Source organism: Hemiscyllium ocellatum, assembly GCF_020745735.1.
Source record: "Hemiscyllium ocellatum isolate sHemOce1 chromosome 27 unlocalized genomic scaffold, sHemOce1.pat.X.cur. SUPER_27_unloc_36, whole genome shotgun sequence".
Taxonomy (NCBI): Eukaryota; Metazoa; Chordata; class Chondrichthyes; order Orectolobiformes; family Hemiscylliidae; genus Hemiscyllium; species Hemiscyllium ocellatum.
This window is the reverse complement of record NW_026867505.1, coordinates 279,574-301,099: the sequence shown is the minus strand read 5'-3', so window position 1 is coordinate 301,099 and position 21,526 is coordinate 279,574. Positions and strand designations below refer to the sequence as shown.

The following is a 21,526-nucleotide window of genomic DNA, read 5'->3' as shown; positions in this document are numbered from 1 at the left end:
AAAGTCTCAAAAATGCAATTACGTTCAATCCAAAGCAGGTAAGCACGAAGAGTTAATTTTTTAATGGCTTCGGGAGCCCCAGTGCTATAATGGTTTCTCTGTCACTCTTGTCCTTTTGAACTCTCAAGTCAGGGAGTTATAACAGCAACGGTGTTTTCCCTCGGTTTGCCTAGCTTGCAAGGGGTAATAAGAATCCATTATAATTAACAGTTCCTGACTGTCAATTACAAGGCCTTTGATAGTACTGAATTTCGTTTCGGGGTCAGAATCAAACGCTGTCATTAATTTCACAAGGGAACAGCCATGAATGTTATCACTGTGTCCTATTTACACAGTTCACTGTTAAGGCAAATGTTCTTAATTGCCTTAGGGTATCCTGTTATCACTTTGTTATCTTCTGCATACCTTGAGTTCTCCACTTTTACCAAGCCTCCCTGCCTGTCTATTTTTTAGTGTGCAGCAAATGTGCTCTATAATTCAACATTACATTTTAGTTTAAATGTTTAAAGACAAGTTTTATGGCTATAGACTTTCTTATTCCCTCCTTTTATTATTTCATGACAACTACTTGGCTTATAATTATTATTAGGGTAAAAAATTAGGTCTGCAGATGCTGGAGATCGCAGTTGAAAATGTGTTGCTGGTTAAAGCACAGCAGGTCAGGCAGCATCCAAGGAATAGGAATAGGAAATTATTAGTCCATCCAGTCAATGTATATTTTCAAATAAGTCAAGTGCCTCCTCTGCCAGGTCATCGTCCAGAGGAGCAGAGTCTGAAAGATACAGGATTTCAGCATGGAAGTTCAGGCACAGAGTTAGAGGGGTAGACAAGGGTCAATTAACCAGATGCTCTTTGGCTTAGGTGAAAAACAATGCACAGTCTATTTCACGCATAAGCAGACGACAGTGTGTATTCCTAGGATGAGTCCAAGGACTATCAGTACATCCCACACGATCCATCCACACAGCGATCATAGCCAGCAAGTAAACTTCCATCCACACGAATCAGGCAACAGTTGGGCAGGTATCTTCCCTGCATCTTGACCCGTTTTGTTGATCACATCTGTGACGTACGTAAGATCAGAACATGGTTTAGTAACAAGTTCATTTATGAGAACACAATCATGGGGAGGATCAGGCAGTTCAAGTGGTTCTTCCTGCAGGAATGTAGCGGGGTAATGTTAGAGCAGTATTTAAAGGAGAGAAATGGATTCAGAAGTAATGAAATCTCATAGCGACTGATACGAACCATAGCGGGGCGCAGAGTATGTTTAGAAATCAGCAAGGATACTGCAGAATGCGAGGTACAGACTTCTACATTTTGATGTAAAGTTATATTAGAGGCAGCCACTACCAGAGTGTGGATGGCAGAGAGAATCTGGGTGCAGAAAGGCATACCTTGAGCAAAAGGATCAAGCTCAGTAGAATAATAGGCAATAGGGCACCAAGAGGAGCCATGTTGCTGGGTGAGAACAGCTGGAGCACAGGTATCAAGGATGGCAACATAAAGATGAAAGTGGCAGTCATACAAACGTCGGCCCAGTGTGGTGCTGAAGAGAGGGTCATTTTAAGCTCCGTAAAGATTTGTAGTTGTTTTGGGGTGAGTTCATACTGTTAAGGCTCATTAGGAACTTAACTTTGTTGGAGGGGGTACAATATAACCACATTGATGTGGATGGTTGAGAAAGGTAGTGGAGTCAGTGTGATTGGACACTTTGTCAGGGCTAGCAAGGAGGTCAATGTTTTGAACTAGGGTAGCGTCTCCAGGAAATTCAAATAATTCAAGCTGGGCTTGAAGAGTCTCTGAAAAGAATGTGGGCGAGTGAATAAACCCTTGAGGTAGGCAAGTCCACGTATATTGGTGGCCCTTAAAAGAAGGCAAAAATGTATTGGGCTATTTGGATGCAAAGGAAGACAAAAGAATGCATGTTGGAGGTCAACGACAGCGAAGATCTTGGCATCTGCTGGAACTTGGCTGAGGATAGTAGCAGGATTGGCAACTGGAGGATTATGAGCTTCAATGATTTTATTTACTTCATGAAGGTCGTGAACGACATTCATGACATCCTGGTTTAGGGATCGGAAAGATAGGTGTATTGACAGAAGAATGGCATGGGACTAGAAGGCCTTGCTGTAGAAATGAATCAATGACGGGTTGAATGCCAGCTTCACCTTCTGGTTTCAGGGGGTATTGAGATATAGATAGGAGGACAGAATTAGCTTTGGTCAAAATGGAATGGGTGGGACCTGAGCAAGGCCCACTTGTGTTTTGGAGTCCACACAGACTCCAGGATATACTGCGTCCTGCAGGCGAGGGTAGGCATGATGATGATGAAGAGGTAAAAACAATGACTGCAGATGCTGGAAACCAGATTCTGGATCAGTGGTGCTGGAAGAGCACAGCAGTTCAGGCAGCATCCAATGAGCAGCGAAATCGCGTTTCGGGCAAAAGCCATGATGATGATGAAGGCTGCCATGGATCAACTAAGGCTGTGCATAAAATAGGATTGATCCTTGAGCAAGCAGCTGAATTTCACAGCAAGTATGATCAGCATGGTCAAAAAGAGTCTTAGCGTCAAAACCTACATCTTGGGCTTTGTGTTCTGGGTTCAAATGAGGGGGCCAATTTTCCAGCTATGAGGGGGAACTGACACGAAAAGAACGCCACCAGCTGGTGACCTGATCTCACCAATCACCCAAGCGTGCTTAGTGCCCAGTAAGGGATTATAACATGTGTTCAAGTCTGAGATCATTCCCAGATGAGTCATAAGCTAAAGTAAGGTGGGGGTGAGGGACGTTATGTAAAATAGGATCAAAAGCGTAAGGATCCAAATCAAATGACCACCATCGAGGAGGCTTTGGTTTGATATTGATGCATTGAACAAAATGAGGTGGATCCTGATTCAGGATACCATCATCATGACATTCAATAGTAATATTTAGAGGACAGAGGAGATCTCTAGCAAGTAGAGGGATATGTAATCCATTAGTAACAACAAAGCAAAAAGGGAATGTGACACAATTTTTCCACACCACTGTCAGAGGGACAGCGTATGCATGTTTATTAGAGAAACCATCAAAACATTGCTGGGTTTCATCATCGTCCGAGATTTGAAAATCAAAAGCATGAGCAAGATGGATGGGAAGTGATGAAACAGTGGCTCCTGTGTCAAACATGAATTCAATATCGTGGCCATTACGGTTAAGAATTAGCATAGGTCCGTCCTCTGGACTGGCGGTAAGTATGGGAAAATTCAAAGCAGGAAGCTGCTCTATACCCGGGAGTCCGTTTTGAAAAGGGTTTTGTGCAGTAAAAGGGGCAACCTGCTGAGGTCACTGGGGAGGGAGACCAGGAGATTGTCTGTTGTTTTTACTCCAGTGATGAACCAGGGACTGCTATGGAAAGGGCAGTTCTTGGACCAATGTCCTGGTTGATTGCAAATGAAACAAAGGTGTAGTTGTTGGGGGACCCTAGGGGGTGGGGGAGGCAGTGAAGAGTAATGAGAGGGTGTATAGGGGCATCATGGACTGTTGGGGAAGGATACATAGGATCACCGCATGGTCCATTGGGATGTTGTGAATACACAGTACCATTTCTACGGTCCTGCCATACTGGACGATAGTATGAGGGTTTCATTTGTTCGCTTGACTGACCTTGCAGACGGAAAGGTCTACTTTGAATCCTGGGTTTAGGTTTAGCCACTGTAGTTTGGGCAAGTTCTGTCTTGACCGTGCCAACGGTAGCCTTACTCTTGGGATCCTTTAGTTCCCAGAAGTAACAAACCTCTTGGCTGAATTGTGCACCCTCAGCATCTTGCTCGTGGATGTTGTGGGTTTTAATAGCTTTCTGTACCTGATCAGGTAAGACGGTCATACATATGGCATTAAATTGGGATGATCACCCTTGTAGGTAGTTAGCGTCAACAGAAGAAGCGCTATAGCATTCCTTAAAATGGGTAAGAAACTCCTCAGCCCCTTCGCCCAAGCTGGGTTTACATGTTAAGACTTTACCCACATCAACTACGCGATGCACGCTTGGTGGAGACAGGTAATAATCCAATCTGATAGTTTTGGCCGGGTGCCGGACTACAAGTTGGGTATGATTATTACCTCAAAATTTCTCAGAACTCGCCCATTTTTCAGGTGAAAATCTGCATTCTGAGGTGAACCAGATCTTGGGAGGCATCATTATAAATGGTCTTAGTCCTATTAATGTAATTAACAGATCCCTCAGGATTCCTTCCATAATCTGCAACCTTATTGATAATGCTTGAGAATCATGAGGTTTCCATGGTCGATAAAGATCCATAAATTGGGCTTGTCCCAGATTCAGAGGCTGTGGGTCAGGAACCTCTTCTATTCAGGAAATTTCTTTTTTGCCCTCCCACATCACAGGGTGAGTGCAAGGACCAATATTAAGGTCCTGAGACTTTGATTGCAAATTTAGTTTAGGGGCAGTGGAAATCAAAAGGAGTCTCTTCAATGTTTCTTCCAGATTTTAATTTGAATTGACTCCTAGTACGGTAGGCACCAGGTTTGTGGTAAGCCGAATTCTTATTCGGCATAACAGCTGGGGGAAGGTCTTGAGCCTTGGCACATTCGTCATCAGAGTAAGGGGGGAGGGTTCAGGGAGGGAACCGGAGGTGGTCAGCTGACAGGATGGGAGGCATAAAATATTTCCTCCTTCGAATCAGTATCCCATCCACAAATGGATCAGGATTCTTCAGTAATGGGTCTCTGGAAGAGGGGAGGTTGGGGTATAAGGAACAGTCCTTGTCAGCTTCGTCCTGCCCAGCTGCAATTGCAGTCTGTTGTTTATTCACCAGTTTCCTTTTTCTTTGATGCCCTTGACGTTTCAACGTAGATTCTGAATTTTTAAAAAATTTTCTCCCTTGCCTATTCCAATTCTGCTTCTAAATCATGTGCTTCACATTTATGTTTTAGTTCTGTCCAATTTAGTTCAGATCTTTCCTCAGTTAATGGACTAACTCCCCTTTTAATACAGTTTTGTCTCCATGATGGTTGCATGGATTTTTCCCATTTTTCCTCGAGCTACCCTTTTCCACTCTGATAAGACTTCTTTCTGCTTTCTTCCCTTTCTTTTTTTCCCAAATCCCTTGTTCAATTTTAGTGAATAGAATTAAATCATGTGTGCCTCCTAGAGACCAATCCTTATTCTGTTGAGCAGCTGCAGCTGATATTCTCAATTGTTTCTCATAATTAAGGATACAGACTTGTTATTTCTGTTCAGGGACATTTGTCTTCCACCTTATCTAGGGGCACACTCAGTTATCCTACCTACTTTAAATCTTTGAAAACTACTGATCTACATGGGCTCCAGCCTCACAGAACACAAACATTCACTCGTCAACAAGCAAATGTGCATCCAAACCAAATCTCAAAAGGATTAAACTTTCTGCAAGCCGCAGGGAATCAGTGCTGACTTTCTGTGTCACGCGCGCGCTCCCTCGTACATACACATGAACATGTTAAGAGGAACGAGGCACTCACAGTCCACGTATCTCATAAATCCTGGATGTGGCACATAGTTGTTTAACCAAGTATACAAGAATTGTATCACTGGCCAACTTTCTTTTTATTTTATACATGACAAAAGCAGCAGCCACCCTCTATATTTCATAAACGAAGAACACCCAAACAGAACAAAATCACAACTAACAAACAAGACAAAACAGCAAAGCAAGACAAGCCAAGCTGAACAGATACAGAGAAGATAATCTCGACATAAAACTTTCACTAATCAACAACCCGACAATGAACAATAAGACTAATGATTCCTGCAAAACATTCTCGGTTTTCAGTCCTATGTAAACGATCTCATTTAGGGTTCTGAGAGGGTACCAAGAGAAAAATGGGGGAAAAACACCACACAGATGTAGACAGAGAGTAATCAAGGTACAATTTTACCTTGTGGGTCCATTGGTCTTGAGTCCAACCCTTAGATGGAACTCTTCTTTTCCAGTTTCAGTCAAATGTAGCCCTTGTTGGAACCCTGCTTGCAGCGCCAAATTGATAAAGTACAGATACGAGACAGCCGAGGGAGTCCCTTGTGGACTCAGACCTGTCAGCCTATCTTGGTCCCAGAGATTGTACTCTTTGGAAGTCTGGAATAAAAATAAAACTCTTACAGTTTAGTTTAATTTTAAATTGTCCCCTTCATTAATACCATCACGGTTACAACATAACACCGATACTTATAAGACAATCTAACTGGATTCTATTAACCCAGAAGAGTAGCAATCACTTCTTCCAAGAGCCCTGGCGGGCTACTCTGTGTACTATCTTTATATACAAGTTTTTTACAAAGGCGGTGCTGTTGCAAACAAGCTTTCTTTAAATGAATTTTTTTTTTTTACAAAAGCACTGCATGTTCTGAACTAGACAGATAACAATGAAGGGCAATAATTCGGGAGAGAAGTAATTGATTCCGAGTTTCGTTCTGAGGTCAGAATCAAACACTTTTTCATTTCACAAAGGAACAGCCATGAATGTGATCGCTCAATATCCTGTTTATACAAATTCACTGATGTTAAGGCAAATGTTCTTAATTGCCTTACCCTCCCTGCCGGTCTATTTTCTAGTGTGGAGCAAATGTGTTCTATAATTCAACATTATATTTTAGTCTAAATGCTTAAGGACACATTTTCCTTACAAACATTCTCACGACCCCTTTCAAAGTTTCGTAAGTTCTTTCCTATATCAGGGGGAGCAAAACTTAATGTAGTATTCCAAAAATGCCCTAACCAACATACAGCCACAATATGACCTCACAACTCCTTTATTCAATGCTCTGACCAATAAAGGAAATCATACCAAACGCCTTCTTCATTCGTCTATCTACCTGCAACTCCAAGATCTCTTTGTTCAGCAACACTCCCCTTAACTGTCAATCCTGCCTGGATTGCTCAACCAAAATGCAATACCTCATTTCTCTAAATTAAACTCTGTCTGACATCCTCAGCCTATTGCCCATCCCAAAAATTCTAATTTATAGCAAACTCTCTTTGCTCTCTTATTCCCTAGAAGCTGAAAATCTTCATACCACACACTCCCCCTCTGTTTTCACTTTGCTGAACCGAATCCCTGCTGTACCACATTCTGAAGGGTCAAAATACTGACCAGCCAGGATGAGTGGACGTTGAGAAGATGTTTCCATTGGTAGGAGAGACAAGGAGTTGAGGGTACAGCCTTACAATAAAGGGAAGACCTTTTAGAACAGAGAGAAGGAGAAACCTCTTCAGCCAGACAGTGGTGAATCTATGGAATTCATTGCCATAGACAGCTATGGAGGGCAGGTCGCTGAGGATATTTAAGATTGAGATAGATAGGTTCTTGAGTATCAAGGGGATTGAGGGTTACAGTGAGAAAGTGAAAGGATGGGATTGAGAAACTTATCAGCCACGATTGTGTGGTATGAACAGACCTGATGGGCTGAACAGCCTAATTTCTGCACCTTTGTCAGATGGTCTTTTGCTGTCCTGGGCACAGGGTGTCAGAATTGGGAGCAGGAGTAGACCATTTGGTCTTTCGAGCCTGCACCAGCATTGAACACATCATAACTGGGTATTAGTCTACCTACATCTTGTAAATAGACTGTGACTTTTCTCACTGGAGCACAGGAGGTTGAGAGGTAACCCTATAGAGGTTGTTTAAAATCATGAGGGGATAGATGAGATGAATCGCAGGTATCATTGCCCTCGGGTGGGGGTTTTAAGATTAGGCAGCAAATTTTGAAGGTGAGAGGAGAAAGATTTTAAAAAGTCTTGAGGGGCAGCATTTTTTTTTTAAAAAGAGAGTGGTTTGTGTGTGAAATTATTATCCAGACATTTTCTCACCTTCCCCCCCATAAACATCCACTTCTTTGTTGTTCAAAAATCACCTGAACTCAGCCTTGAATATATTCAATGACTCCTTAACTGCAGGAAGAAATCCCCACTTCTGAACTCAATTCCTCTTGCTAATATACACTTGCTTTGCTCATTGCTCGCTGCACCTGACAAATGGCATTGACTGGTGTACAAGGATGCTGAGGCCCCTTTGTACATCCACACATCATTCCTGATGAAGGAATCATGCCTGAAATGTCAACTCTCCTGCTCCTGGAATGCGGTTTGACCTGCTGTGCTTTTCCAGCACCACACTTTTCAACTCTGATCTCCAGCATCTGCTGTCCTCACTTTCTCCATAACCCAAAAAAGTACATCAACATTCAAACAATGCACATCCTTTCTGATTTTTTTTTAACATAGCAAAAGCTCTAACTTCACATTGGCCATGTGTTTGCCATTTGTGGTCTTCTCTACATTGGGGAAACTGAGCATAAACTTGGGGAACAGTCCGCAGCCAGGGCCGCAGAGGCTGACCAGACCTGCCAGTCACCACCCATTTTAATTCCCCTTCCCACTCCATTTCTGACATGAACATCTTTGGCCTCCTCCATTGCCACAACGAACCAAATCGCAAATTGGAGGAACAGCACATCTTCCATCTTGGCGGCCTGCAGCTTGGAGGACTCAACATTGAGTTCACCAATTTCAAATAATCTCCCTCACCACCCCTTGAATCTCTTCCCAGCCCATCCCCTCCACCACCAACCAGATTCCTTCCTCCCGGTGACCAACCAACCCTGCCCCCAGCACATCCTTGTTCTGCAGCTCTCCCTACACCCATCCCCAGTCCTGAACAAGGGTGACACCGAAAACATTGACTTGACCTCCTGACACTCCCTGGCTTGCTGCATTCTTCCAGCCCCCTGCCTGTCTATTTTGCCAATTGAGTCACAGACCTGGCCTAACTTTTCCCAAGTCTGTCCACTCCCTGGATTCACTCCCTTTCCTTTCAGTTGCAGCAAGTCAACAATTGAACATCACAATGAAAAATAAATGGAAAAGAGGATGAGAAATGAGAGTGTCGTACTCTTGGTCAATCAAAAGAAAGACTCACACCTTTTCTGCCAACAGTGAGGAACACACGCAATGTTTCGGTGACACTGGTGAACATGCGCCATGCTTCTTGACACAGGAGCGCACACAATATGCTCAGTGGCGCTGCTGGTATTATTGACAGATTTTAAGTGTCCAAATGCCAATAGGAGAAAAAAAAGGGTAGAGCCACAATTGTTTTCCCCATATGGTACAATATTTTATTGCTTTTCCATCTTGTCTGGCTGCTCAACTTTTTTGACTTTTCCCCAGTGTAGGGGTGAAGTTCAGAACTAGAGAGCAGAGGTGTAGGGTGAGAGCAGAAAGATATAAAAGGTACCTAAGGGACAACTTTTCCATGCAGACGGTGGGGTGGTGTGTGTATGGAATGAGCTGCCAGAGGAAGTGGTGGAGGCTGGTACAATTACAGCACTTAAAAGGATCTGGGTGGGTATATGAATAGGAAGGGTTTAGAGGCATATGAGCCAAGTGCTGGCAAATGGGACGAGATTAATTTAGGATATCTGGTCAGCATGGACGGGTTGGACCAAAGGTGTCTGTTTCCGTGCTGTACAACTCTGACGACTCTAAATAATAAAAAGTATAAGTTGACAAATAACAAACGATATCCATGTTAACAAGGCTTAGCTCACCACATGCTTTACTAACCATTCTCCACAGATCCTATCCCTGCAATGACTGAGGAACAGATGCTGGTGCATCATCTCCTCCACTAGTATTTACACACTAGTCTAAGGAATTGCACAAGTAACAGTGAGGGGTAAACAGCACAAGCGCCAGTAAAAGCAGATGGAAAGTGAGTGTAAAATGTGACTATGACAGGACAGGCCCCACATTCCTTCCCCTCCGTCCCCCCCACAACCTGCCTCACCTTTCACCTCCCGGGCCCAGTACCTTCCAGGTGGCCCCATAGTTGACACAGGGGCCGCCCCACGACCAGTAGAACTCCACCACCCAGGCGGCCGACCAGTTCCCAAACAGGTCCTTAACCCCATCCGCCTCCAGAATGGTCACCGGCTCCTGCCTGCTGTACAGCCGGCCGGTGTGGCCGTGACACAGCAGCTGCACCAGGAAGGCGGCGGTGACCAGTGACGGGGGTCTGCCCCGGGCCGCACGGCGCCATTTTCCTAACGGCCGCCGCTTCCCCGCTCGAGCGACTTCTCCTCCCAACCGCCTTCACCCCCGCGTGACGTCTGCACGGGGGGATGGGCGGGGCCGGGGGAGCCTCACCGTCACCAAGCAACAGCCACCTCGCGCTACAACTGCTCATTCACAAAAACAAACTCTCCTGTCTCGCTCTGCAGCTGCAGGGGGGACACTGCCACGTTTCGAGGAGCCCTGTCTACATTGGGAAAGCTCACGGCTCCATTTAAACAGATATTCCGACATCGAATACAACGATGTTAACTTTCAACTGCGTTCAGGGAACATGTATTTTGCTCTGAGTAAGTCTATTGAGTTTAACTGCAGCATGGCTGTAGTTTTAAACTTGTTTGCTTTCCTGAACAGCTAGGTTTAAATGTTTTATTCGTTAGAAGAACCAAAATTAGTGATAGTTCACATATCCACCCTGAAATGGGGTGGGTAACTGGATCGAGTGGGTAGGCGCCATACTAAGTTTAACTTTGGGGACAGCCTTTGAGCTGCATATGAACAAACTGCTTACATGTTGCACTTATCGACTGCTAAATATCGGCTCTTGTTATCTTAACACTTAGCCTTCTGATTGGACATTGCAAAGGTTCACCTCCCGCCCACACCCCGCCAGCACCCTTCCCAAGGGTCAGACCCTCCCTCTCTCCAGGCACACAGTCTGAATAATTGACGAAGCAAAATTCACTGTCAAATCCCATCAACATGGAAGATCCCAGCCCACCCTACCTCCCACTCTGTACCCAACCCATCCAAAAACCACAAAACATCATCTCATCTTTAAAAAACAAAAGAAAAACTGGACCGCATCAAAACGTTCAACAACGGTCAACGCTATGACTGTTACACAACACTTTACGGAGCTACATTTCAACTCGAGTTCGTTTGCAACCCCTCATGAGAGTTCACATTAAAAGCTCATTGTACCAAATCAACGGCATGCCACAGCTCTCTGGAATTCAGCGGAATTCTTCCTGGTATCCCTCATGTTTTCTGGTGTTTTTGAGAAAGGAGACCCTCCCGTTAGCTTCGCCTTCAGATCTCCTTGGCTACGCCCAAAGTTTCGGCTGATCAGTTCAAGCACAGGGTCGCAGCCTTTTCTTGCTAAGCTCAGCTGGCTTAAACGTTAGCAACGCCTCTGGTTCCCGTTGGGATTTACGCTCCCGAGCGCAGACCTGGCCCGCAGCCTGTAGTCCCACAGTGCCTGCTGACTGCAAACTGCCCTTCTGTCAGCAAAAATACAAACACGACGGGGACAGTGTTCATTTCGCTATTCTCAATGTCAACTCTGACCCCACGAAAGGGTCTCTTTTCAGGGGCGGGCATGTCAATTGCCTACTTGGGGTTTGGTGAAATGTCTCAACAAGTGTTTCCGTTTGTCTATATTTACAAGAATTCTAACCCCAAATAGACATTTACATGTAAAATCTAAGAATTATGCAACGTGACACATGAAAGCATGATGAGGAGCATCTCCTGTGTCCTCTCTCAGCTCAGAGAAGACTTAAACCCCGCTCCCCCCTGTAACATTCCTCCAGGTGACAAAAGGAACTTAACGCAGGCGGATTACAAGGGGTTGCTCAGTGGGCACAGCGCCAAGGGACCCGGGTTCAATTCCAGCCTCAGGGGCGACTGTCGGTATGGAGTTTGCACATTTCCAGCCTGCGCCTGCGAGGGTTTTCTCCGGGTGCTCCGGCTTCCTCCCACAATCCAAAGATGCGGAGGAGAGGGTGGATTGGCTATGCTAAATTAGCCATAGTACCTAGGGATGTGTACGTGAGGGTGGATTGGCCATGCTAAATTACCCATAGTACTGTTAGGACGGAATTTGTCCTTGCATGTTCGTTTTAGGAGGAGAGACAACAGACGCTCAATTGTTTGGCACAAGCAGACTTTATTGCAGAATCGTAGCTGATACAGTGAATCACCCTGCATTCACTGGAGAAGGCACGTTCTGCCTTCCCCTCCCAAATCTGCTCCTGATATACTCTTTGCTAAGCAGAGCTTCGCGGAGCTACTAAGCATTGCCTTATTAGGACATTTCGCGTTTGCTAGGCGTTGGCAGCTGAGCTGGTCACGTAAGCAACAGTTTCGATTTCCCAAGCAGCAGCTACAGCTACAGTTTCGATTCCCCAAACAGCAGCTATAGCTCCACCCTCCCTTGACCTATTTTATCCTAACAGTACCCAGGGATATGTAGGATTGGGTAATTGAGCATGGCCAATCTACCCTAACCTACACATCCCTGGGTACTATGGGTAATTTAGCATGGCCAATCTACCCTAACCTACACATCCCTGGACACTATGGGTAATTTAGCATGGCCAATCCATCCTTAGTGTTGGATTGGCCAGGCTAAATTGTCCTATAGTATCCAGGGATGTGCAGGTTTGGGTGGATTGGTCAGGCTAAATTACCCATAGTGTCCAGGGTTGTGTAGGTGAGGGTGGATTGGCCATGCTAAATTGTCCTATAGTATCCAGGGATGTGCAGGTTTGGGTGGACTGGCCGTGCTAAATTACATAGTGTTTGGGGATGTGCAGGTTAGGGGGCATTGGCCATGCTAAATTACCCATAGTGCCCAGGGATGTGTAGGCTAGGTGGGTTAGCCAATGGGAATTGCAGGGTTACAGGCAGAGGTCTGGGTGAGGTGTGGGTTGGATGGGCTGAAGGGCCTATTCCTACACTGCAGGGGTTCTAAGCGTGAGATGAGGTGCTTGACGGAAACGATGGGGAAGAGGCAGTGAAAACACAACGAGACCGTTTGAAAGTGGGAGCATGACAGGAGGGGGTGGGTAAATGGGATGTGGTGCGGGAGGGGGCTTAGGAGAGAAAGAGACACAGAAAGAGAGGGTCACACACAGATGCAACTGGTGAAAGAGGGGAAGATTGTGATAGGTTCAGATAAGGTGGAGGAAGAAAAGCTGTTCCCTATTCACTGATAGTGACAAGGTCAGGGGCGGCCTGAAGTTCAGGGGTTTGAGCAGGAGAGAGAGGGGGAAAACAGAGGTAAAACAGGTTTACCCAGCAAGCAGCAATATGCTGGAATCCGCTGTCACCTCAGAGAGACAGACAGACGCAGAGGCAGATGCAGAGAGAGAGACACAGAGAGAGACAGAGACGGGGAGGTAATCAGATGAATGGCCTCCCTGTGCTGTGAGATCCAAAAGGAGCACGCGAGCAGCTGCCCCAGTGTTTCTGGCGGTCTGAGGCATCTCCCCCTCGCTCCATTACTGGTACCGCTCTCCCGTCCCGTTGGCACCCTCCCGGTGAACGGCCCACTCTCCCAATGCACTCAAGCTGCCCGTTCCCCTCCCGGGGGCTGGAAGAGGACGGAACAGCCCGTTCCGGAGCGGGGCTCGGGAACGCTGCCCATGTCCGCGACGTCCTTTCCGAGAAAGGAAACAAAAAGGACAACAGACAGGGGACCACCCGCATCAACGGGAATGACAACATTTCACCCTCAGACAAGGCTTTGTCAAGAGATGTACAGCACGGAAACAGACCCTTCGGTCTAACCCGTCCATACCGACCAAATATCCCAACCCAATATAGTCCCACCTGCCAGCACCCGGCCCATATCCCTCCAAACCCTTCCTATTCATATACCCATCCAAATGCCTCTTAAATGTTGCAATTGTACCAGCCTCCACCACATCCTCTGGCAGCTCATTCCATACACACACCACCTTCTGCATGAAAAAGTTGCCCTGTAGGTCTCTTTTATATCTTCCCCTCTCACCCTAAACCTATGCCCTCTAGTTCTGGATTCCCCAACCCCAGGGAAAAGACTTTGCCTATTTATCCTATCCATGCCCCTCAATTTTGTAAACCTCTATAAGGTCATCCCTCAGCCTCCGACGCTCCAGGGAAAACAGCCCCAGCCTGTTCAGCCTCTCCCTGTAGCTCAGATCCTCCAACCCTGTCAACATACTTGTAAATCTTTTCTGAACCCTTCCAAGTTTCGCAACAGCGGGGAGACCCAGAAATGGAAAAGACTGAAGGGGGAAGTCAGCGGTAAATCTTTTGAAGAGGTTACAAAGGAGAGACCTCTGTCTGCAGCGGGAATGACCCCCACAGTAGCAGGTCGAGGTGGACGGCATTTAAGGAGAAGCTGGATACAGACGTCAGGGAGAAAGGAACTGAAGGGAATGCTGCTGTAAGGGAAATCAAGTGTGAGCAAGTGAAGGGGAGGTGCGTAGAGGCTCACATGGGTCAGAAATACTGAGAGAGACCAGTTGAGCTGAAGGACCTGACTGGAGACTCAATGGGACAGAGAGTGAAATCTTGGATCCACCTGCAAGAGAAGGAGAAACACGTGATTTACCTTCCAGGATTAAGCAAGTCCCGCAGATTCTGCAGATCACTTTTTTGGTCAGAGCACTGAGTATAGGGGTTGGGGTCTGGACAGGACGTTGGTTAGGCCACTTTTGGAATACACAGGAACCTCGATTATCCAAAGGACACATGCAGGGTGTATTTCAGTCGCTTGACGATTAGATCCCTTACAGTGTGGAAACAGGCCCAACCAGTCCACACTGACCCTCCAAAGAGTAACCCACCCAGACCCATTTCCCTCTGACTAATGTACCTAACACGTCGGGCAACTTAGCATAGCCAATTCACCCTGACCTGCACATCTTTGGACTGTGGGACAGAACCGGAGCACTAGGAGGAAACCCACGCAGACGCGGGGAGAAAGTGCAAACTCCACACAGTCTGTCGCCTGAGGCAGGAATGAAACCCGGGTCCCTGGTACTGTGAGGTAGCAGCACTAACCACTGAGCCACCGTGCTGGTTCATCTAATTCTGGATAATCGAAGTTCCTCTGCATTATGAGCACTTCTAGTCTATCGGAAGGATATTGCAAAACTTGAAAGGGTTCAGAAAGATTGACAAGGATGTTGCCAGGGTTGGAGGGTTTGAGCTACAGGGAGAGGCTGAACAGGCTGGGGATGTCTTCCCTGGAACGTCGGAAGCTGAGGGTTGACTTTAAGAGAGGTTTATAAAATCATGAGGGGCATGGATAGGGATAGACAAAGTCTTTTGCCAGAACTAGAGGGCATAGGTTTAGGGTGAGAGGGGAAAGATTTAAAAAGGGTCCTAAGGGGCAACATTTTTCACACAGAGGGTGGTGTGTGTGCGTGTGGAATGAGCTGTCAGAGGAAGTGGTGGAGGCTGGTACAATTGCAACATTTAAAAGGCATCCACTTGGGTATCTGTGTAAGGAGGGGTTTGGAGGGATAGGGCCAATTGCTGGCAAATGGGACTTGATTAGTTGAGGATATGGAGGAGTTGGAGCGAAGGGTCTGTTTCTGTGTTGTACATCTCTACTTCAGGAGGAAATGCGCAGTCGCAGGCTCGCAGAGCCACTGGCTGCCAAGGGGATGAGAGCACAGCAACTGCAGTGACCCTCCGCCCTCCCACCCAGGGTTCAGCCCTGGGCGGTGACTCACAGCAGCTGGCCCCGTCACTTGTGCCCCCGCTGGTGCCGCAGCAGGTGCTGGGAGTGAGCGAAGCCCCTCTCACAGACGGGGCAGGTGAATGGCCACTCCCCGGTGTGGACCCACTGGTGTGGCCGCAGGTTGGTCAGCCGGGTGAAGCCCTTGCCGCAGACGGATCAGATGAACGAGCGCTCGCCGCTGTGAAGCCGCCGGTGCGACAGCAGGTTGGAGGAGCAGGTGAAGCCCTTGCCGCACTCGGGGCAGGTGAACGGCCTCTCCCCGGTGTGGACTCGCTGGTGTGAGAACAGGCGGGACGAGCGGGTGAAGCCCTTGCCGCAGACCGAGCAGGTGAAGGGCCGCTCCCCGGTGTGGACCTGCTGGTGGGTCAGCAGGTTGGACGACCGGGTGAAGCCCTTGCCGCACACCGAGCAGGTGAAGGGCCGCTCCCCGGTGTGGACCCGCTGGTGGATCTGGAGGCCGGAGGAGTGGGGGAAGCCCTTGCCGCAGACGGAGCAGGTGAAGGGCCGCTCCCCGGTGTGGATCTGCTGGTGCCGCAGCAGGGTGGACGAGTGAGGGAAGCCCTTGCCGCACACCGAGCAGGTGAAGGCCCCCTCGCCGGTGTGGACCTGCTGGTGGGTCAGCAGGCTGGACGACTGGGTGAAGCCCTTGCCGCAGACAGAGCAGCTGAACGGCCTCTCCCCAGTGTGGACCCGCTGGTGGGACAGCAGGGCGGACGAGTGAGGGAAGCCCTTTCCGCAGACGGAGCAGGTGAAGGGCCGCTCCCCGGTGTGGACCCACTGGTGCCGCAGCAGGGTGGACGAGTGAGGGAAGCCCTTGCCGCACACCGAGCAGGTGAAGGCCACCTCGCCGGTGTGGACCCGCTGGTGGGTCAGCAGGTTGGACGACTGGGTGAAGCCCTTGCCGCAGACGGAGCAGGTGAAGGGCCGCTCCCCGGTGTGGACCCGCTGGTGGGTCAGCAGGGTGGACGAGTCAGAGAAGCCCTTGCCGCACACCGAGCAGCTGAACGGCCTCTCCCCGGTGTGGACACGGCGGTGGATCTCCAGATCGGATGCGTAGTGGAATCCTTTCCCGCAATCCCCACACTTCCACGGTTTCTCCATGGCGCGCGGAATGCCTCCTGAGACTTCCTTTCCCCACAGTGGGCAAACTGGCTCAGGCACGTGCCCCTGTGGTTCAGGTAAAGACGATACTTTAAGAGCCTACTGAAGCAGACAAAAATGTTCAAAGAATTTGCCCCTTCTGGACTGAAAGAGGGACGTCTCTCCTGTCCCACGAATCAAGGGGCTCTGTCAGACCTTCACATGGTACTCAGTTGGGGAGCTCTACCTGCAAAGCTGCTCTTCTCATATCCTGTGAAAAGGGGATTACAAAAGTCATTGCTGCCTGCACATGACAGGAATTCAGAACAGATCATTCTAGTTTCTGTAGAACTTCCCTAAAACAATCAAGTTACAATATGCAGATGCCAGTGTTGGGCTGGGGTGTACAAAGGTTAAAAAAAAAAATCACACATCACCAGGTTGTAGTCCATTAGATTTGTTTAGAAGTTCGAGCTTTGAGAGCTCTGCACCTTCATCAGGTAGCTAGTAAAACCTCCAGGTGAAAAAGACAGCAGATGCTGGAGATCAGAGTGGTGCTGGAAAAGCACAGCAGGTCAGGCAGCATCCGAGGAGCAGGGAAAAAAAAAGACGTTTCAGGCAAAAGCCCTTCATCAGGAATGAGGACACTTTCCGAAACGTCGAATCTGCTTTTCCTGGTATGGAGGATGCTAACTATGAAGAGAGGTTGAATAGATCAGGATTATTTTCATTGGAAAGACGGAGGTTAAGGGGGGACCGGATTGAGGCCAACAAAATCATGAGGGGTATAGACAGGGTGGATAGCAAGAAATGTTTTTCCCCAGAGTGGAGGACTCAGTTACTGGGGTCATGAGTTCAAAGTGAGAGGGGAAAGATTTAAGATATGTATGGAAAGTTCTTTACGCAGAGGGTGCTGGGTACCTGGAATGTGTTGCCAGTGGAGATGGTAGGGACGGGAACGATGGTGTCATTTAAGATGTATCTCAACAGATACATGAAAGGGCAGGGAGCAGAGGGATACAGATCCTGAGAAAATAGGCAGCAGGTTTAGATAGAGGATCTGGATCGGTGCAGGCTTGGAGGGCCGAAGGGCCTGTTCCTGTGCTGGAATATTCTTTATTCTATCGGGAAAAGACACCTGCCACTCACCTCATCAATGGCCCTCCTGATTTTACAAAGTGTTATAAAGTGTGCTGGACACTCAATGGAATAGAGGCTATTGTATTTGACTTTGATCTATCTGTGGCCATTGGGAAGATGTTTCCATTGGTAGGAGAGACCAGGAGCCGAGGGCACAGCCTTAGACCTTTTAGAACGGAGATCAGGAGAAACCTCTTCAGACAGAGAGTGGGGAATCTGGGGAATTCACTGCCACAGGAGGCTGGGAGGCCAGGTCACGGAGGGTATTTAAGACTGAAATAGATGGGACAAACATGATTTACCATCCGGTGTGAAAGGAGTGCACTTCCTCAGCTCCTGCAGATCTTTGGCCCGGGGAACGTGCAGTCCCAGCCTCAAACAGCATCGGTCCCACGGGAAGCAAAGGGAGCGAGAGCGGCCAGTCCGGCAGAAAGGAAGCCTCGCTCCCTTCCCGCTTCACCCACTGTCTTCGAACGGGGCACAATCCCCCCACGGGGCACGATCCCCCCCCAGTCCTGGGTGGGATTCGCTACAGACTTCAACTCCGTGCGATCACGTTGGGAAGGCGCCTGTGTGTCCGCAGGGTCGGCGATCGATTGAAGGCCTTGCCGCCCCCGGGGCAGGTGAGAGGCCTCTCCCTGGTGTGTGGAGGCGCCGGTGCGTCTGCAGGTGGGACAGCTGGGTGAAGGGCCTTGCCACACTCGGGGCAGGGGTACGGCCTGTCCCCGGTGTGGACCCGCCGGTGCCTCAGCAGCTTGGAGGACCCAATGAAGGCCTTGCAGGACTCGGGGCAGGAGAACGGCCTCTCCCCGGTGTGACCGCGCCGGTGGATCTCCAGCTCAGAGGGGACTCGAAACCCCTTCCCGCATTCCCCACACTTCCACGGTTTCCCCACGGCGCGGCCTCCCTCCAGGTTCGATGCGGAGAGTCGCCCGAGGCTGGAATTGAACCCAGGTCCCTGGCACTATGAGGCATCGGTGCTACCTACTGAGCCACCATGCCACCCTCATGCAGTTTGCTAACCTAGTTATCTGCCCCCCCGCCCTCTCTCTCTACCATATTGACAGACCAAGATGTGGGGGGAGGGGAAAGAGAATCAGAGCAAGAACTTTGCTTTGGTAACAAGACCTAGAACATGCTCGCTCTGAGGATGACTGTAGTGGAGTCGATCAATACCCAAGTGAGACTGGAGGGACCCTATAGAGGAATACACTTACAGGACTCTGTGGATATAGAGAGGAATGAGTCTGACTAGATTCATCCACAGAGTCAGCATTGAGCCCAGTATTCTCCTGTCCTGTAATGGGTATGACTGGAAATACATGACATGTTGTGGTTCTGTTCGTCGAGCTGGGAATTTGTGTTGCAGACGTTTCGTCCCCGGTCTAGGTGACATCCTCAGTGCTTGGGAGCCTCCTGTGAAGCGCTTCTGTGATCTTTCCTCCGGCATTTATAGTGGTTTGTCTCTGCCCGCTTCCGGTTGTCAGTTCCAGCTGTCCGCTGCAGCGGTCGGTATATTGGGTCCAGGTCGATGTGCTTATTGATTGAATCTGTGGATGAGTGCCATGCCTCTAGGAATTCCCTGGCTATTCTCGGTTTGGTTTGTCCTATAATAGTAGTGTTATCCCAGTCGAATTCATGTTGCTTGTCATCTGCGTGTGTGGCTACCAAGGATAGCTGGTCGTGTCGTTTCGTGGCTAGTTGGTATTCATGGATGCGGATCGTTAGCTGTCTTCCTGTTTGTCCTATGTAGTGTTTTGTGCAGGCCTTGCATGGGATTTTGTACACAATAAGGACTGCACAAAACACTACATAGGACAAACAGGAAGACAGCTAATGATCCGCATCCATAACACTACTATTACAGGACAAGCCAAACAGAGAACAGCCAGGGAATTCCTGGAGGCATGGCACTCACCCACAGATTCAATCAATAAACACATCGACCTGGACCCAATATACCGGCCACTGCAGCGGACAGCTGGAACTGACAATCGGAAGCGGCAGAGACAAACCACTATAAATGCCGGAGGAAACAACACAGAAGTGCTTCACAGGAGACTCCCAAGCACTGAGGATGTCACCCAAACAAGGATCGAAACGTCTGCAACACACATTCCCAGCTCGGCAAACAGAACCACAACAACGAGCAGCCGAGCTACAAATCTTCTCCCAAACTTGGAATACATAACATGGCTACAACACTATGATATAACTAGAAATAATTATAAATCAAATTTATACAGCTGTAAATAAATACATATTGTACAGTAACACTATGATATATCCCTGTCCAGTATGACTTTTACTGTTCAGTTAAACGAAACTTGAAAGGGTTCAGAAAATGTTAACAAAGATGTTGCCAGGGTTTGAGCTACAGGGAGTGGCTAAATAAGCTGGGGCTGTTTTCCCTGGAGCATCGGAGGCTGAGGGATGACCTTATAGAGGTTTATAAAATGATGAGGGGCATGGATAGGGTGAATAGACAAGGTCTTTTCCCTGGGGTGGGAGAGTCCAGAACTAGAGGTGAGAGGGGAAAAGACATAAAAAGGACCTAAGGGGCAACTTTGTCAGTCAGAGGGTGGTGCGTGTATGGAATGAGCTGCCAGAGGAAGTGGTAGAGGCTGGGACAATTGCAACATTTAAAAGGCATCTGGATGGGAATATGAATGGGAAGGGTTTGGAGGGACGTGCTGGCACATCGGACTAGATCAATTTTGGCTATGTGCTCGGCATGCACCAGTTGCACATAGGGTCTCTGTGTGCTATACATCTGTATGACTCTCAATGCTGTCCAGGTGAGTCAGTGATGTTATAACAACAACACTGGACCAGCAATCCAGAGGCCCCAGGCAAATAATCTGGGCTCATGGGTTCAAATACCAGTAAAAACAAACATTGGGGAAATTAAATTTATTTTTTTAAATCTGAATTGAAAACTAGTCTCAGTCATTGAGAGAATGAAACTTTTCTGAAAACCCATTTGATTCAATAACGCTCTTCAGGGAAGGAAACCCGCTAGCATTAACTTGGTGCTGCCTGCATATGATGGCTCACGTGCTTGACTTTTAAAATGCCCCCTAAAGTCTGGCAATCCTCTTGTCTGAAGGGCAGTTCGGGACAAAAACATTGTTGGCCTTGCCAAAAAAAAAGCCCACATTCCATGAAGGAGTTTATCTCGAATGTGACTTCACATCTGCGAATGGGTCACATCAGAACATCCAGACAAATAAGCACCAAAATGTCTGGTGCTGCAGAGTACAGCAGGTCAGCCAGCATCTGAGGAGCAGGAGGTTTGATGTTTTGGGCATAACCCCGTGATTAGGAATGTGGGGTGGGCCCAAAGGGACTGAGAGATAAATGGGAGGGAGGTGGGACTGGGGGAAGGGAGCTGAGAATGCTATGGGTAGATGAAAGCGGGGGAAGAAGGTGACAGGTCAGAGAGGAGGGTGGAGCAGATAGATGGGAAGGCAGATGGACAGGTGGGACAGTTCAAAAGAGCATTCCCAAGTTCGAGGGTTGTCTCTGGGATTGGGCGGGGGGGGAAATGAGGAAACTGGTGAAATCAATATTGATCCTGTATGGTTGGAGGGTCCCAATGCAGAGGCATTCTTCCTCCAGGTATCAGGTGGCCTAGGACCCTGCAACCACATGGCATCAACATCGAGTTCACCAGTTTCCTCACATTCCCTCCCCCCTCCCACCCCAGCTCCAACCCTCCAACTCAG

At 48.2% G+C, this 21,526-nt stretch overlaps 1 protein-coding gene and 1 long non-coding RNA gene across 2 annotated transcripts in view; both read right to left on the bottom strand.

Moving 5' to 3' along the window:
• The window catches only part of LOC132808197 (zinc finger protein 850-like), a 32,620-nt gene extending 15,844 nt beyond the window's left edge, over positions 1–16,776 (bottom strand). The window contains exons 1-3 of the mRNA XM_060822039.1: positions 15,745–16,776; positions 13,355–13,502; positions 3,654–3,852 (exon numbers count right to left, since the gene is read on the bottom strand). Of these exons, the coding sequence (XP_060678022.1) occupies positions 3,654–3,852; positions 13,355–13,502; positions 15,745–16,679 (1,282 nt within the window). The 5' untranslated portion in view covers positions 16,680–16,776. The remainder of the gene's footprint in view (positions 1–3,653; positions 3,853–13,354; positions 13,503–15,744) is intronic.
• LOC132808193 (uncharacterized) lies at positions 551–10,128 on the bottom strand. Its single transcript, XR_009642045.1, has 3 exons — positions 9,834–10,128; positions 5,928–6,124; positions 551–1,062 (listed from the first exon to the last, which is right to left on the bottom strand). It is a non-coding gene; the product is annotated as an uncharacterized LOC132808193 (long non-coding RNA).
• Positions 16,777–21,526: the final 4,750 nt, after the last annotated feature.